Raw genomic sequence first — 16,662 nt, 5'->3', positions numbered from 1 at the left:
AGGGAGGATGAATCACTGCCTTATTCCTTCAGTTGTCTCCCTTTCTCCATGAAATTCAGCATACCATTGCATTGGCCTTTTCCTGCTGTGCTGGGAATATAACTTTCTCCCTCTGTTAGCCAACTGTATCTAGTTTGTTCAGCTCAAGTTGATAGAAGAAAGCGTGCAAGTGTAACACTGCTGCCTGTAATATTTGATCTTGATTTATAACACGTGCGTGGTTGTTGGTTTCTTTTCTAATGTTAGAGTAGCACAGCACATGGTTAGAACTTTGGGGTTCAAATATTTCAGCCCATCGGCAGAACCTGAATGTCATCTTGGAACACTACACACTGCAGTGGAAGCTGAATAATTTAGGATGCTTTTCTACTCCCAGTGTTCATCACAAGGCAGTACTGGAACAGAAGAGGTGTAGTCAGAAGTTATGACCCTGCAGATCTCAGGGGGTTGGGTATCTCACTTCAGTACCCTGTTGTAATAAGCCAAGGAAATCTTTCATTCCAGACTGAAGTTTCTGTAATACTTGTGTTAGCTGTCTGTAGCCAGCATGGGAAAGCAGGTTGGGTCGGTCGGTTGGGCTGCTAAATAGGCTGGGCTCTGACAATGGGGTCCTTACTGCTGCACTGAGGTGAGAGTCAGAAAGAGTTCAGCTTCCCAGTCTGCATCCCAACCAGTGGTAACACAGTTATTAAAATGTCATTAGAAATAGAATGAAATACAAACAGACAACAGACTGGAATGCAGTATCAGGAAGCGTAAGTATGGTACCTGGAATTCCTGTTCACTTCTGTAAGTCTGCAAACCTGCAGAATGTAAGATGTGCAGCTGAAGGGTTTGGATGGCCTGAAATAGTGTGTTGTATGAGTTGTTGTGCTCAGAGTGTCTGAGTTAAGGATTTATTTTATATGAGCATCAGGTACTGGATACATGCCCTTAACTGTGTTGTACTACTTGTTGGTTTGACTTATTTTCTGAAGAAATAAGCAAAAACTACCTACAAAAAATCCCGTAACTAATTTAGTACCTGCTATTGTTGTCATTATTGTGGTTCTGTCCTGTCATTACTTAACGTTTGAATATGAACAGCTTACAGCACCACATATTAGAGCGAGTGCCGTTTTTGCCCACTAACAAGGCTTTAATCAAGGCATTCTGCAACTCTAAATAGGCCTTTGCTTCTGAATTTGCATATCAGGAGGGGGCTGGGAGCATGAGTGGGTGGATGTCATGTCCCAGTGATTAATGATCTCTGGGAAGCCCAAAAGGGGAGAGTAATATACGCAGTATTTCTACCCCCTGGAGTAGGAATGCAAACACTATTGTGCAGATCTGTGCATAGTCACTGACTTCCTGGTAGCTGGAGAATTTCATACACTCCTCTACCACAAATAAAACTGTCAGTGAAGTGACAAAGATCAGAAAGCTGGGCTTCATTTGTTGAAAAGAATAGCTCAGACACAGTGATCCAGAAAATTAATTTTGTAGGTGTTTGAGAAGTCGGTTGTTTAATAAGGAACTGGTTAAAAAGAGAACTTTGGATGAAAGGATGAAAGCCACCAAATATTTGTTGAATTTCAGTCTGCTTTGCTTCTAACTCTTCCTGAAATATTGGAGAGGAGCGACTTCTGCGATGTAGGAGACATCTTAAACAGGAACGAGGATGAGATTTTTCTTTTCCAAAAGAGCAAGTGGACTGAAATTCAGTGATTAGAAGAGCAGAAGGGAGATAACGCGGCATGGAGCAGCCGCCCAGCCTGATCAGACTCCAAGGAGCACGTTTGGTAGATATCCTCTTGTGTCGTTGCTGTTTTGCTTTCTGACATGTTATTCATTTGTTAGAATTGCATGAATAACATAAAAACTGAGTGCAGCTTCTCTGTAAATACAGTCTAAAGCATTAACTGAACCGAGGAGCTTTCTCCACTCTTGGAATTCTCGGTCACTCTTGGAAACATCGTTAACCCGTAGGTTTTTTGATAGCTTTGAGACCTGCTTGCCTAAAACCACATTGTTCTGTAGTATTTGTAAATGCATCCTTTTAAAGCTGCAATTGGGCATCAGCATTAAATAATGACAGTTTTAAGTTTTGCTGCATCTGTGTCATTTAGCCTCTGTCAGGAAAAGTACAGATTCTGATCTGCGTAATGAGAACAGGGCGGATAGCAAACTTGAAGGATATGTGACAGAGAAGAGCTCCTTGCAGAGTTAAGTTCCACATTGTACTCCACTTTGTGGATTGCAAAAGCTTGCTTGGTAAGTAAGCCTGATCTTTCTAAAGTGTTAAAGCATCCTGTATTTCCTGTATACTGCAAACTGAGGAAAAGTGAAAGCATTCCAGGGAACCTGAAAAGTTACCACCACGCTCCACTGATGTATGGAGGGAGAGGTTTTCTATGGCATAATTCTGTCAGAATAATGATAGGACATGGCCAGATTCTAAAATCTTTTAAGTTTCAAGGAGGAAAAAGCTCTGAGCCCTGCAAGTCAATGTGAGAGTTCCCCCTGCCGTCCTGCCAGCTCAGCTGCTGTAAAGTAGCGCTGGTGGCTGCGTCTTATCCTAGGGGTAGTGTTCTATGGAGGCTAGAGGTGACGCTGCACTGCTGCACTATTGCTTCTGGAGCTTTGTTTTTTTTCCATGCTCATTCTGACAGCTTGCACTCAGGCATAATGTGTGCCACCTTCTTTAAAACGCAGAGAGTAGAAAATAAAGCATTGCTTCAGTTGCAGGGCCTTTTTGTTGTCGCAGTTGTGCAAACAGTATGGTAAGTTGTACTGCTTTTGCTTCTTTCTTCCAAATAAATAACAAATTCTAACAATCTGTTTCAGCAATGCAATCAACCTCTTAAGCAATATTCCCGTTTCTTGCTTGGATGTCCTTATTAGTCCGTCATCCCAGGAGGAAACAGATATAAAATACAATGGTATGAATATGGGAGCAATCCAGATTTTATTGGATTTCATGGAGAAGAGAATTGACAAGGTATGGCCTGCGAAGATTTTTGTCAAAGGTGGCTTCTTTCATTAAATTAAAAAGCGAATGTCTATTATGTTTGTTAGAACTTTGCAGGCAGTGTTAGGAAAAATATGGATGTCATTGCTTGATTCTAGATTGTGAAACACTTTGAAATTGAGGACAAATTCCCGTGAATACCTGAAACATGCTTGTGTTTTTCAGGCCGTGAGCATTTGGCTCTTTGTTTCTATCTGTGTGAAGTTTGTGATTTGATCATTGTGGGGCTTTATTGTAGAGCTGATAGGGTTTGAAATGCACGTTAAGAATGCTTTTGGTTTGTTTTTGTTTTAGGGAAGCAGCTACAGAGAAGGTCTGACTCCAGTTCTCAGTTTATTAACAGAATGCTGCCGAACTCATAGGAATATCAGGAAGTTTATCAAAGCTCAGGTATGTAAAATAGTCATCCAAATTCAAATGGGAAACTAATGACAAATGTCCTTACATCTGTACATCAGTGCAGGGCACTCATACCTTCAAAGCATGGATGGTTTCCTATTAAATTACCCAGAAAGTTCTCTCTCTGGTATTTGTTTTTTCCATTGTGTCTCTTACAGCTGTCTGCTATAGAAATATATTTTTCAGTCATGTAAATCAATAGATAGTATAGCCTGTGATCCATGATAAATGCTGTGAGCTGTTAAATAATATTGGAGATATTTTAAAGCTGTGTTAGTTGGGGAGCCACTGGGGTTGGAAAAAAGCGGGTCAGAAACACGTCACTGCAGTTGATTAAACTTTATCAAGCTGTATGGCAGCCAGTTGAGACTACAGGCATTTTGGTCGCTTCTCCTTGAGCTTTAATCTGACCTCAGCAGGAAGGAATCTTGGGAATTGAAACTTACGAACCAAGCATGGATCTGCTGTTCCGTTGGGGTAAAATGCTGTCCTTCATCACTTCAGCATCTCTTACAAGAGTTGTTAAATACAGTGCAGACCCTGAGAGATTTTTCACAGGGAAAAATGATTTCTGTACTATGTTTAAAGATTAAACAATCACATATAGGCTTAGTGTGGTGGATTTGGGGGGGAGGGTTATTTGCTGCTTTTCCTGAAGTTGAGAAGACTTAAAATATGAGCAAGAAAGGGACAGCTGAGACCAGCTGAAGGATGTGTTTTTCCTAACCTGTGATGCTTTTTGGTTTGCATCTTAAATGCCTCTCCCAGATCAAAGCTGTGCCTGAATTCATAAATGGAATCTGTAATGGCAATGAGCTTATTTTGCATATATTGTCCGCTTCTTTCACCGGGCAGTGTTTTGAAACCCATTTTTGTTTAACCATTTTGTTTGCGGCAGGTCTTTCCTGGAACATTCTTTCTCATTAAATTTCTTTACAAAAAAAATTGCAGAGCCAAATATTCCAAATACAAGTTAGAAAGTGAGGCTGGCTGCCTATTCTTACTACATCTCAGCATCTATGTGTTGGGATGCAACTGGTGTTTTCTCTTCCCACAGGAACACTGCCTCATAGTGCAGGAAATGGATGGGTGCTGCTAACTGCGTGACCGGATGCTTGATATTTTAAATTACCTTTGTAGTTCAGTGTTGGCCTTAGGCTTTATTTAGTGTGCACTATTCAAATTCTAATCTGAAGACAGAATGATTAATTTCCTCATGGACTGTCCCGTGGCACTCATCGTGCTGTTAGCTTTCAACTGTTCTGAAAACATGAATTCATTCGTACAGCGCTTTGGGAAATGGCAGTCATGGTATTATCCCCTTTGGGGAAAGTAAGCAGGGACAAAGTGTTTTTGCTGATTGTTTGAGTACTTAGATTGGGAGGGAAAAAAAAAGACCAGGCCCTGTCCTTCTCAAAGTAGTCAATATGTAGCATGTAAGTATCAGCTCCCAGTGAGTCTGATTTCAGCAAGGGTGCATTGAATTTGCACAGAACACAATGTTTTGTGTTAAACACCTGGAAAACAAAGAACCCGCAGTTCTTATTGGCAATTAGTGACAGGCTTGGTTTTGTTAGCTAGTAAAACACAGGTGATCCGTAATTCTTACAGGAATCTTCAAACTAGCAAATATTTGGTGTTGTGGCGTAGGTTTGTTTGCTGGGCATGTCATGTCCTGTGAATGCAAAATAATCATCATAGTCTGGGGCTTGAGTTTGAATGCACCAACGTGGAGAGGCTGAAGTTAGGTTGCCAGACCAAACATTTCAGGTGCCTTCTGGCTTTCTGGAGGGTTAAGGTTAACAATACTAATGATATATAATGAGAAAACAGTGCGTTTTAGGATATGTTAAAAAAGAGTATTTGCTCCCAATCTTTTTGAAAGCGAGCTTCAGCTTTCAAAGGAGTGTTATCTGGGAGAAGGATGAGCTTCCTTGTTCACTTGTGAGGGCAGTCTCTGAAATCTTTGTTGGCACTTGCAGTATGATTTACTTCCCTGCTTTTCCACTGGAAGTGTACTTGCTGCTCTGTACAAATTATGCATCATATTAAGGTGGGTTTCCTTAGGCTGTTATTCTTAATGCTTTTGCCAGAAACTTGATAGAAACAGAAGAACCTAAGAGTATAAGGTTGCTGTTGCCTGCAACTATGTATTTTGAGACAGGCGTGCTCTTAATCATGCTCTTAAACTGCTCATAGCTCTCCTTTCTCAAATCTGCGCTTGAGGTTCAGTATGCATTTGCCCATGATGGCAGACCAGAAGGGCTGAGTGTTTGATGAAGGTATAGTTGTTACTGGTCCACGTAAACACAACTGGGTTGATATTATATTAGTCCCTTCTTTAAAGCAGCAGACCTGCTGTATTTTCTTTTTACAGTGTTTCTGCAAGAGTTGGCAAAGTATTTCCATGCATTCTATGTTGCTGTTCTCTATTTTGAATGCTGCTAGGTTCTGCCTCCGCTACGAGACGTATCGAGTCGTCCAGAAGTTGGCACAACAGTGAGAAACAAGCTTGTGCGCCTTATGACACATGTTGACCTTGGAGTCAAGCAAATTGCAGCAGAGTTTCTTTTTGTTCTTTGTAAAGAGAGAGGTATACATTTTTTTGTCTTCTTCCTTTTACTTAAAGTCGTGCTGTAACGTTTGCCTCTCACTGTAACTCTTTTGATTGAGGCAGAACTGTATGCTTTTAGTTTTGTAGCTGATTCTGAGCTGAATAATCCTTTGTATCACTCTTTGCAGTTGACAGCTTGTTAAAATATACAGGCTACGGTAATGCGGCAGGATTGTTGGCAGCAAGAGGCCTGTTAGCAGGGGGAAGAGGAGATCATTGGTACTCGGATGATGAAGATACAGATACCGAAGAATACAAATCTGCAAAGCCAAAGTATGGTATTGGTTTAAATTCTGCATTTCCTCTTGCAGTCAAGATGTTCTGATGTATTTTTCCCTTTCCCCTTTTACAAAGCAGCCAGTTTTTGAATTACATGTGCTTATATGGACTACAGTCTTGGCCTCGCAGTTGAATTACTGAGTAACCAGCTTCACTCAGTGTCCAGAATACACCTGGGTGGCTCCAAAGAAAAGATACCCTCTCTGATAATGATTTAATTTCAGTAGGCAGAGTTACATACAAATGAAATGCTTGTCAAGAAGAAATAAGAACTATTCAGAATGTTTGTGGGTGACCTAAGAACACAGTGTTAGATGTTCAGAATACGTGTGTTGTCCATTTAAATGCTACCTTAAAATCTGAACTAGTTAAATGAGAAGAAAGGAGGGTATAAGAGATGATACTCTTTCAGAGTAACAAAGCAGGGCAGTAAAGTTTTGCAGAGCAGAAGATTGGTTTCTGCGCTTTAAGATACCTTCTTCCTTTTTTGTCTCTGCTCTTTCAGAAGCCTCATATCCAGTTGTATGCATAGAAGTGACATTGTGACGTCTGTTTAGTTAAAAGCTAGCACTTAAATGGAACGGTCAGGACAAAATGTCAGCTGCTTTTTATTTGCTGTGTTGGTTTTCTTTGTGACCAAGCTATTTGAAAAGATAATTTTTCCTGAAAAATGTGCTGTAAAACTAACTCTCTGCTTTTGTTACTCGCCATCTCTGCATTCACTTGGCTTAACAGTGAAAATAACCAAGACTGTAAATTCTCAGCATAGTACTGATTTATCTTGAGCAAAGATGATCAGGAGAAGGAAGCTGTGAACTAATTCAATGCTTCTTCCTAAGAAAATTTCCCTTTTGGTCAGTGTTCTTAAAATCAGGCCTGTAGAAAATTAGTTGCAATCATATATCTGTTAACTGGTCCCCCTGCGTGTCATTATTGCTAATGACATTGTCAATACCAGTGTTACTGCCTTGCTCTCAAACTATTGTATGGTTTAGAGCACAATGAGAACTAGTGGAATGTGCACTACTAGTGGACAAGAAATTATACAGTGCATCAACAGGAAGCTATATTGTGAACCACAGGACAAGACTACAGATCAATGTGTAGGTTGGCTATTGGTAATAAGAGCTTTCACATGCAGTTCAGACAGCATTAGTCTCATTGCTGTCTGTGTATTGCTCTTTCCTCCTCTTAAGAAGGCAGACAGCTTACATACATTTTTCTGTAGGAATGTAAACTATGGTATCTTTTCACCTCCAGCATTAACCTGATCACTGGTCACTTAGAAGAACCCATGCCTAATCCAATGGATGAAATGACAGAAGAACAAAAAGAATATGAAGCTATGAAGCTTGTCAACATGTTTGATAAACTTTCCAGGTATTGTATTGCAGCTGCATTGGATGGAGACATTTTACATCTCAGTTCTTTGCTCTTTACTAAAGTCTACAACTTCAAATAGTGCTATAATCAACACTGCAGGATTAGGGCCGATTTCACTGCAGAGGAGGAGAATGTGTAATACTTCAAAGGAAAGAGTGCTATTTTCCAGGACCTCAGAGGAAACCCCTTTTGGAAAGGATTGGACAGAATCAGGTGTTGATGAAACCTGCCTACTATAAATGGGTAGGCTGATAAGTAATTAAAAGAATTTCTCATTTTGATCTATGAGGAAGCACTAGACCAGTATGCCTGTTTACCCCAAGTCAGCAAGCAGGATCTGCTATGAAATATTTTGCTCTTGCTGTTAATCTGAAGCACAATTACTGCATGAAAACAGCTGTCAGCAGAAGGAATGAGTTATCTATTAGAGCAATTAAAAGGGAAGGTACAATTAGGAATTCATAAAGACTTAGGGTAAATTCAGACTGGACTACAAAGGAGGGTTTATCATTTGTTCTAGATGGATATGGTAATGCCATAAAATAAACGGATGTGGTATGTGACATGTTGTCGGTACATGAAATTGATTACTTTTTTTATCAGGGAACAAACCTGTATTGTTGGTGATAGCGCTGTTTTACTCGTAGGTTCTCATTCACCCCATACTTGTAGGCATACTGGAATGGTTGCTTGTGCTTTGTTTTCTGTGTAAGCAAAGTATTGCATTCTCAAGGAATGCCTTATGCAATACTAATCCACCTCTGGTCTGAGCTGTGGGAATTTAGGTAAATTTGCAAGCGAATCATTTTTCAAACAAGGGGATAAAGCTGAAGATAGGAATGTTTGTGTTTTGTGGAGTCAGTGAATATTCAAATAACAGGTTATCTTGAGAGACGTTTCAGTCAACTCAATGTTTTTACCTGTGGAAACAGCATTGTGGAAGGATTGTGAACGGGATTGTGGAAACAGCAGGTGCGGTGGGTGGTTCTGGATTTCCTATTAGCTGGCAGAGTCTGAAGTATAAACCGGAGTGTGAGCAGGGAAGAAGCTGGAGACAACTGTATCAGTGAAATAATTGAATACTTGAATACTTTATCCAGGTTATTTGTATGGGAAGCAAGTGTCATAAGTTAACTGTCTTCTTAATAAAGAGAGGAAAACAGTGCATGTGTAATTCTAGTTAAACTATTGTGTGAAACCAAATGGTTGCTACATGAGGTAGAGAATTAAGGTGCCGAGAATTAGGAATAGCATTAGAAGATGTTTAAATGCTCTAAAGCTTTTATTTTTTTTCTTTGAAAGGAAGATGGACAGAAACAAAAACTGCAGACAAGTCAGTTGCTGTCACTATAGCAGTCCGCTATAAGTCCAACTGGCGTTAGTGTAGCCTAAGAGCCTTTTCAGTTTGGAGGGCTGGAGACACCTGCTGTGTTGTGTACTAAAAACTGACAATATCTAAGCAGCTGGTGCTTGGTGTCGCTCCTTACCCTCTTGGCCAGTAGCTTTGCTTTCACCTTAGGCTTTTATGTCTCGTTACATCCACCTGCAGTTCTTACTATAGTACTGGGACTGCAGGATCTTCAGGGCTGCAACTCTTTCTGCTGTGTGTTTGATTGGTTTTTAGTGTAGTGTTACTGTAGGGCAGTTGTGTTGATGTGTGACCCCTGTAGGTGCTGTGTTAGCTTCTTTTACTAGGGTAAGGTATGGAAAACACCTGAAGGACTGACAAACTCACTTCCCCTTTTGACTGAGGGCAGTGCAGGCAGTCGTCTGCCATTGGGTTGTTTTAGACTTTAATGACTGGCTGTTATTATTTGTGAAGAGCTACCCGAGGGACAGCTTGAACTTCTCAGAAAACAAATGTGCGAAACAGCACTACGTCAGCGCAGATATATAGCCTGCCATTAATGGCTGCTGTCTGTTTACACTGTACCCTTTTGTATGAGTTCACTGTAAGTAATAAAGGGGTGGTTTTAGCCTTGTTCCATAAGACGCCAGTGGATTTCTGCTCTCCATATTTCTCTTTAATTTTGATCATCGGCAGTGAAGATCTGAAATTACTTTGAGGTGCTGTTTTGGGTCATGTTTCCAAGGCTTTTGCTTTCTGTTAGGTTGCTGGTACTTAGGCCTGTTCATCAGGCAACTGACACTCAAGAAGGATAAATGTCAAATAATCACCTGGTTTTATCAGCATGTATGGGGGGAAAAAAGCTGGAAATTGCTTGTGAAGCCATTTACTCTGCCCAAACTAACACTGGCTTGGGTGCTGCAAGAGCTTATATGGAGGCTAAGTGTTTGCTCAGATTTGGCTGGATGCAATTACTTTTTGAAAGTATTAAAAATGTGTCAGTTGTCAAGATTTTCACCCTCGTTAATATTTCCTGCTGCAGCGCTTGGTAAATGTGGATGTTACTTAGGGTAGGTTGCCGAATGCCTGGACTTGGCCCTAAAGTAACTTCATGGGCTTTGCCTGTGGTAAGAATAGATGGTGGCTTGCTGAGAATTGTAAGGTAGCTGTAAATCAGTGTGTATTCTACATGTGGTGCACATCTCCAAGTCTGCAAACAGATTTAACTCAACCTCTATTATTTATTTCCTTCACAAAACATCAAAGATAGCCAACTTAAGTCATTGTTGTATAGTTTTCTGTCTGTTTATATCATAGACTATTGGAAATGGTCTCTGTTAATTAAAATGTTTGAAGAAATATGCTAACATTTTTTCTATTATAAATGGTAGGTGGAATTGTATATTAATTGACTAATTTAAAATGTCAGGATGCTTTTTCCAAGCCAACCTTGTATTAATAGCAAGAATCCTTTTGCTGATGAAATGGTCTCCAATTATCACAGCTTGGGTTTTGTTGTACATTCAACAGAAGTCAACAAAACAAGTAAGAGAACCTGCCTAAATAAGCAACCATACTCATTAAAAACACAAAATTAATCATAGGATGAATGAAGAAAGCAACGTTACATAGATTTTTTTTCTTTTCCTTCCCCATTCTAATCATAGAACAAAATAATGTTACATGAAAGGATCGGAACTATTATGTGGTACTCAATTATAAGGAGGTGAATAGGTCCCTACCATGCCATTTTATCAAAGGAGCAGGCTGGTGTTTACATGATGGCTGTTTCATTACAGACACCATCATTAATTCCATGTGTCAATACTGCCCTATAGTACCCAGAGCAGACAAGAAAGAGTTACCCTGCAAAACAAGGGAATGATTTTTGAGTCGTTATCAAGCTAAATGGCAAGCAGGAAGCAAACCTTGTATAGATACATTTGAAGGGACTCTTGGGAGATCTGCGAGTGGAAGAAGAGAATGCATTTTACCAACCGTTTAATTATGGTGTGTTTCTAAGTATGCTGCAATAGAATGCTTTGTTTGCATTAGGAAAATGAATGTTGCAGGAAGGGTTATTTGAGTGTACTGGAGGTCACATAAGGATGTTCGAACTTGTGTAAATATTCCTATAATGTACTTGGATAGGGCTTTGTGGATGCGGAAGTGTTTGTGCTGCCACCTACTGGGGTGAGGGGATCTCTTTTTTGCCCTACAGAAGTGTCTAAGTAATGAACTTACTTCAGAGAGTGCACGGGCCAGTTTTGTGGGATTACTGTGCCACCTGTATTTTCACCTTAAACAGCAAACAGATCCCCAGCTGCTCTGTGTTGTCAAAGCTCAGCTGAGGTCTCTGAGCAGCCAGCACTAAAGGGGAAGCGTGCTGAGGTTGGTAGAGCTGAGGTGATTTGTACCAGGTAAGGGTCAGCTCGTGTGGTCTTGTGCAGCGTTCAGAGCCTGCAGTCAAATCGTAGCCAGGGAAGGGATGTCATGGTTTACACTACTTTAGGTCTAGCTCATGCTTAGGAAAAAAGAATTGGTTGGTCCCTGCCTTTTGCTCTGAACAATTACTCCCTACCTCTTCCTGTGGTGGCCCAGCATCTCTCTGTATGTAAAGATTTGTCTCAACTGATGCATCTGGTGTTCAGCATCTCCACAGACGACTCACAGGGAGAGAAAAAAAGGTATCAGCATTGACGCTGGAAAGTTACATCAGAGCTGCTGTGGGATTATGCAGAACTGAGCCATGTTCTCCAGGTGGTTTTTGTTCTTAAGCCCATGTTTGTGTCCTTCAGTAGCAATGCCGTTCTGACCAGGAATGTTCCTCTTGGGTTCCTTTTCCGCACTGTGCCTTTGATCCTCTGCTGGCCATTACCAATAGCAAATGGTAAATGGCTAATAGATGACGTGGTTCCATGACTACTGGAGGCAATGCTGCAACCTAAGCATTGTATTTTTTAAAGCAGCTATTTAGGATCCCCTCAGCTTAGGGGGCATGAGAAGCGATTTGGGTAGAATCTGCATCTATCGCCTGTACTACTTGAGGACGAGGAGTTCTTGGTCCTCATGTACAGCAGGCCAGCTCTGTTTAGATGTCTGTCTAGAGATGGATTAGGGTATGGTTCTAACAGATGTCCTTCCCTGGCTTCTGGCTGCCCACCCAGACGTGGTTGGCCAAATCAGACAGGTTCCTCCAGGGCCAGTTTCTCGTGTTGTGAGGTGTTGCGGGCAGTGAGATTTGTGAGCTTAGATCTGCAGTATCTGATGGTCACATCTGTGCAAATAGATGGATTTCTTTTCCTGAGGAAAAAGGACTCTTAGAGACTTGATCTGCTGCTTTGCAGATGTTCCTAGCCTTCTGTCCTACCTTTGTGTTAAGGTTAGGTTGTCAGCTGCATACAAGCAATTTCTGCCCCTTCTTTTCAGTCGAGGTAGAAGCGCAGACCAGCAGAGATCCAGTGAAATGCTTTTGTCCTCCCCACTGAGAGGTGTGGTTTTACTGTCCGTGGCCTGGGGGGAGCAGGGGAAAGGCATACACTGTGTTAAATAGCCTGAGTTTTACTGGGCTGCCTTTTAAGTGAGGGGTGAATTGGCATCAAACCCGACATCAAACCTCCGCTCCTTTATTTAAGGTGACTCCTGAATATTTTGAGGTATTCTCCCCATCCCCCCCCCTTCTATTTTTTCCTCCAGGAGAAAATCAAAACGTTATCTTTGCCCTCGCAGGTTTTGCCGTAATCCACATATCAATGAGGTGATAAAAAAGTAAGGATTAAATAAATCTTTGCTAATACTTTTTGATTGGCTTAATCAATAATTAATCATCTCTTAGATGAGGCTGTAGCTTGTGGAGTAGATATAATTGGATTAGCTTCGAGAGGCCTTTAGAGCTTTGAAGAGATTAAAATGGCTGTCAATCCTGTAATTAAACTGCCGCAAACAAAAGCAGTAGTATTAGAATCAGTCAGCTTTCTGAAATGAATCAACAAGTACTTACACAGCCTTGGTAGTGGGGTAGGCAGTCTGCCCTCTTCACAGAGCTATTTCCTGCAGCACGAGGAATGTGCGTCGCATCATTATTTTAATTGCACGTGCATTTATTGGCCAGAATGGCAGGTGGAAGTCTAGGTGGGAATGGCTGGCCGAGAACTCTCAGGAGAAAAGCTAGTTTGTGTGTTTGAAATGGTGAACCTGCTCCTTGCCTTGAGCCTATTAGGCACTGACTTTTCATGGTGTCTTTAATTGGCTGAGGAGGTTTGGCCTACATGAATGAGGTCTTTATCTGTCCCGCTCTTCCCCTCCCACCTATTTTGGAAGGTTTTTTGTTCCTCTTCCTTCAAAACAGAAGGCTTCAGCAGAAATAACTTCCTTTTAAAGGCTTATTATGTACTAAAGCATATACTGTATGCGATTGTATTATACGCATGTGAATTGATATGTGTACATATGCTAATGTATATTCTTTTTTTTTCAATCTCTTACAGAGATGAGCTTATAAAGCCAATGGGAGTGCGGCCGGATGGCACAATGGCTCCTTTGGAAGAAGCAGTCAGCCAGTACCATACCAATAGGCAAGACAGTTCAGATTCAGACTAAAGCATCACCTGCTTCACACTCAATTCTCTAATCCGCATTTTCCTTAGAGCCAAGGCATCTTTTTATCAGAGCATTTTACCCTCATGTCAGCCAGCGCCACTTTAACCTTTCACTTACTGGGATATTTAAATGATGGATCCTGTGGTGTAATGTCTGCATTTTGATCATGTCTGTTCAAAGAACGTGTGTTCGTTTGATCTTTGTTAATTTAAGACTAAATGCATTTCAAAGGGGTAGAAGAGTGAAATCCTACAACAACAAATAAAAGGTGAACATTTGGATTTTTCCAGAATCCTCTTTTCCAAAGTCTGTAGATTTTCCTGTTCTTTATACATTTTTGTATTGTCTTCCTGATCTCTCTTTGCCTTTGTATAATTCTAATTAAGGAAGCAAATTTGCTTCATGGCATTAGGAGCATCAGAAGGAAAACTTAGAAGTCGGACCGACCTTGTAGAGCTGCTTTAGCTGGCATTCAGCAGTGACTTCAGAGCTTCCCCTTTTACATGTCATGGGATTTCTTACCACTACACACGTCTGTGGTTAAGCTGCTGCTTAAGATTTTACCCATGTGTCAGTCACTGACTGCTGCTAAAACTGCCTTTAAATTGGGAACAAGATGATGTATGTTGTCTGTCCTCCCCCCTCCACGCTAAGACCACACAAGTATTACCACCGCACCACCCCCCAGCTCTGGTTAAATAAAAACATCCCTATTCAAAACAGCATTCAAGTATATACACTTAAATGTTGCTGTGAATAGGAGCGAAGAGAAGTGCATGTGTGAGTGTTTTATGCAATTGGGGCCTAATGGGAGCGCTTCACTTGAAGGGAAGTCAAGCTACTAACAAAGAAATAGCTCCCTTTTTAGGGGAGGATTAGGAAGTGATGGGATGGCGAATGGAAAGGTGGGAAGGAGAAGGAAGTGTAATTTTCAACTCTGTACTCTTCAAAGATAAAAGATTAAAGTTGTAATTGTGCCGCACTGCTGTTGCCTCTTTGCCTGCTTGGTTCCTGTATAGGTGTGTTTCTCCTGATAGGAAGTTTCTGAAGAATTAATCTGTGTTTCAGATTGTAATTCCTTCTTTTGGCTCAGAAATGCGCATGTTGTGTTCTTGAGAACCTGCTGGAAGTTGATGATGGTTTTCCAGTTTGTTTTTGTTTCCTTTGACTTGATGCTGGTACCCTGTGCTAAAGGAGGTGGTTCTCGGAGGCCTGTTGAAGGAAGGAGTTTTAATGAAACCAAAACCAGGTTTTGTTTTCCCGTATGAGGAGCTTGCACGGATCTGCTAATCCTTAACATGAAGTGGCACCACAGGTGCAAAGTGCTTGTGATCTTTTTGCTGAAGGGCAAAACTTAACTATGTCTGTTAATACAGGTTTCAGTCCTTTTGTGGTATCAGCTGTTGGTTCATGGGACTGGAGGAGTTATTCCAGTAATAAGCTTTGGAACAGGTTGCCATAAAGGGATAAATACAGAGCAAGAAAACAAGCTAAATCTCAGTTTGTTGCAACATGTTGTAGTACATGCTTATGCAAATGGCTGAAGAGAGGAATAGTATCTGCTCCAGGGACCTTGCTGTAAATGATACGGCAAGAGGCTCTTGTGATCTGGCTCCTGGTGTTTTGAACAGCGCAGCAGTAGATGCACTAACCAGTTCCTCTGTTTGGTTTGTCTGAAGACCAGGTGTTGAATGTTCTGCCTGCATCCCTCAGCCCAACTGTGCAATCTGGGCTGCCTGCAGTGAGGATGCCTCTATATGAGCTGTATTTTTAAACTGTATCCTGTTCCATGGAGTTGAAGGTGCTGGACTGTCCTTTTGCACCTGCCCTTTTCTCCCTCTTGTTCCCTCAATGCACTGCCGAACCTCTGCTGCCATAGCCCCGCGGTCTGGCTCCCAGCACATCACTAGTAAGTGCAGAGCCCAAGAGCAGGAGCTGTCAGAGTTCAGTGAGACTTGGGAACTCCTTCTCTTGAGGTTCCATTGGGTTGCAAGGCTGTAGGGTTGCACTGGGGTGAGTGTCTCAAGTCCTTTCCGGTAGCGCCCACAGTAGTCTGCTGCAGCGTGTCAGTGCCTAGAGCAGGACAGAAGCTTGCTGCTCTTGTAGCAGTAGTTCTGACAGTCCCTACACGGGGGTTTGGCTAATGCATTGAACTTCATGTGATATGAACTATTCCGTATCTTGTAGAGTCATTGAACTGTTTGAGTTGAAAGGGACCTTTAAAGGCCATCTAGTCCAACTCCTGTGCGGGGATGCCTACAGCTCAGTCAGGTTGCTCAGAGCAACGTGAGGAAAATATTTGATTGGATAAGCTCATGTTTTCATTTTTCCTCTCAAATGTGTGAGTGTAGATGAGTGAGAATCACAGAATCACCAAGGTCGGAAAAGACCTCCAAGATGATCCAGTTCAACTGCCTACCTGTCATAGTATTTCCCACTAAGCCATGTCCCTCAGTACAACATCTTAACGTTTCTTATCACTCCAAATGCTTCTTGAATGCGAATGAACCTAATGTTACAAAAGCCACCAAAGTCAAGTGTGGGACCCTTCTTTGTCCTTAAGGCCAAGTAATAACTGTGAGCAGAAAAAGGAAGTCGTGAATATAATGTCAGTTGATTCTCTGGTGGTGACTGTACAGGATTTAGACAGTGGGTTCCAGTGACACAGGTACCTTCCATCCTCAAGAAGCCCTTCACAGACCATCCCAGACACAAAAACTTGCGCTTCCATCTTCTTCTTGGCGCCAACGCTCAGAAATAACGTGGTTCTCATTAAGGCTCACCAATGATTTGGAAGTTGTGCTTTTCTTTGTTTCCTACTAAATAGGGTTATGAAACAACAGGCGATAGGAAACGGCTGAAATTTGTCCGAATACTTTGTTCTTTTGCGAAACAACTCGGCCTTATTAGTTGAAATGTTAATGAAAACTTCCTGGCAGGTATTGCTGCCGCTAACTGAAATGTTATGTGCCCCAGACGTGGTTTTCAGGAAAAAGGGGACACTTAAAGGCTTTTCAAAAGCATAGTGAG

The 16,662-nt window shown here is 41.5% G+C and overlaps 1 protein-coding gene across 2 annotated transcripts in view; it reads left to right on the top strand.

The window, feature by feature from the left end:
* The window catches only part of RIC8B (RIC8 guanine nucleotide exchange factor B), a 32,356-nt gene extending 17,742 nt beyond the window's left edge, over positions 1–14,614 (top strand). For both annotated transcript variants that reach the window (XM_072334826.1, XM_072334818.1), the window contains 6 exons: positions 2,827–2,980; positions 3,305–3,400; positions 5,858–6,002; positions 6,152–6,296; positions 7,563–7,682; positions 13,521–14,614. In XM_072334826.1, coding sequence (XP_072190927.1) covers positions 2,827–2,980; positions 3,305–3,400; positions 5,858–6,002; positions 6,152–6,296; positions 7,563–7,682; positions 13,521–13,632 — 772 coding nt within the window. In that variant the 3' untranslated portion in view covers positions 13,633–14,614. The remainder of the gene's footprint in view (positions 1–2,826; positions 2,981–3,304; positions 3,401–5,857; positions 6,003–6,151; positions 6,297–7,562; positions 7,683–13,520) is intronic.
* The last annotated feature ends 2,048 nt before the right edge of the window (positions 14,615–16,662 follow it).

This window comes from Excalfactoria chinensis, chromosome 1 (genome assembly GCF_039878825.1).
Source record: "Excalfactoria chinensis isolate bCotChi1 chromosome 1, bCotChi1.hap2, whole genome shotgun sequence".
NCBI lineage: Eukaryota > Metazoa > Chordata > Aves > Galliformes > Phasianidae > Excalfactoria > Excalfactoria chinensis.
The sequence above is the reverse complement of the archived record's forward strand: the minus strand, read 5'-3'. Positions and strand labels throughout refer to the sequence as shown.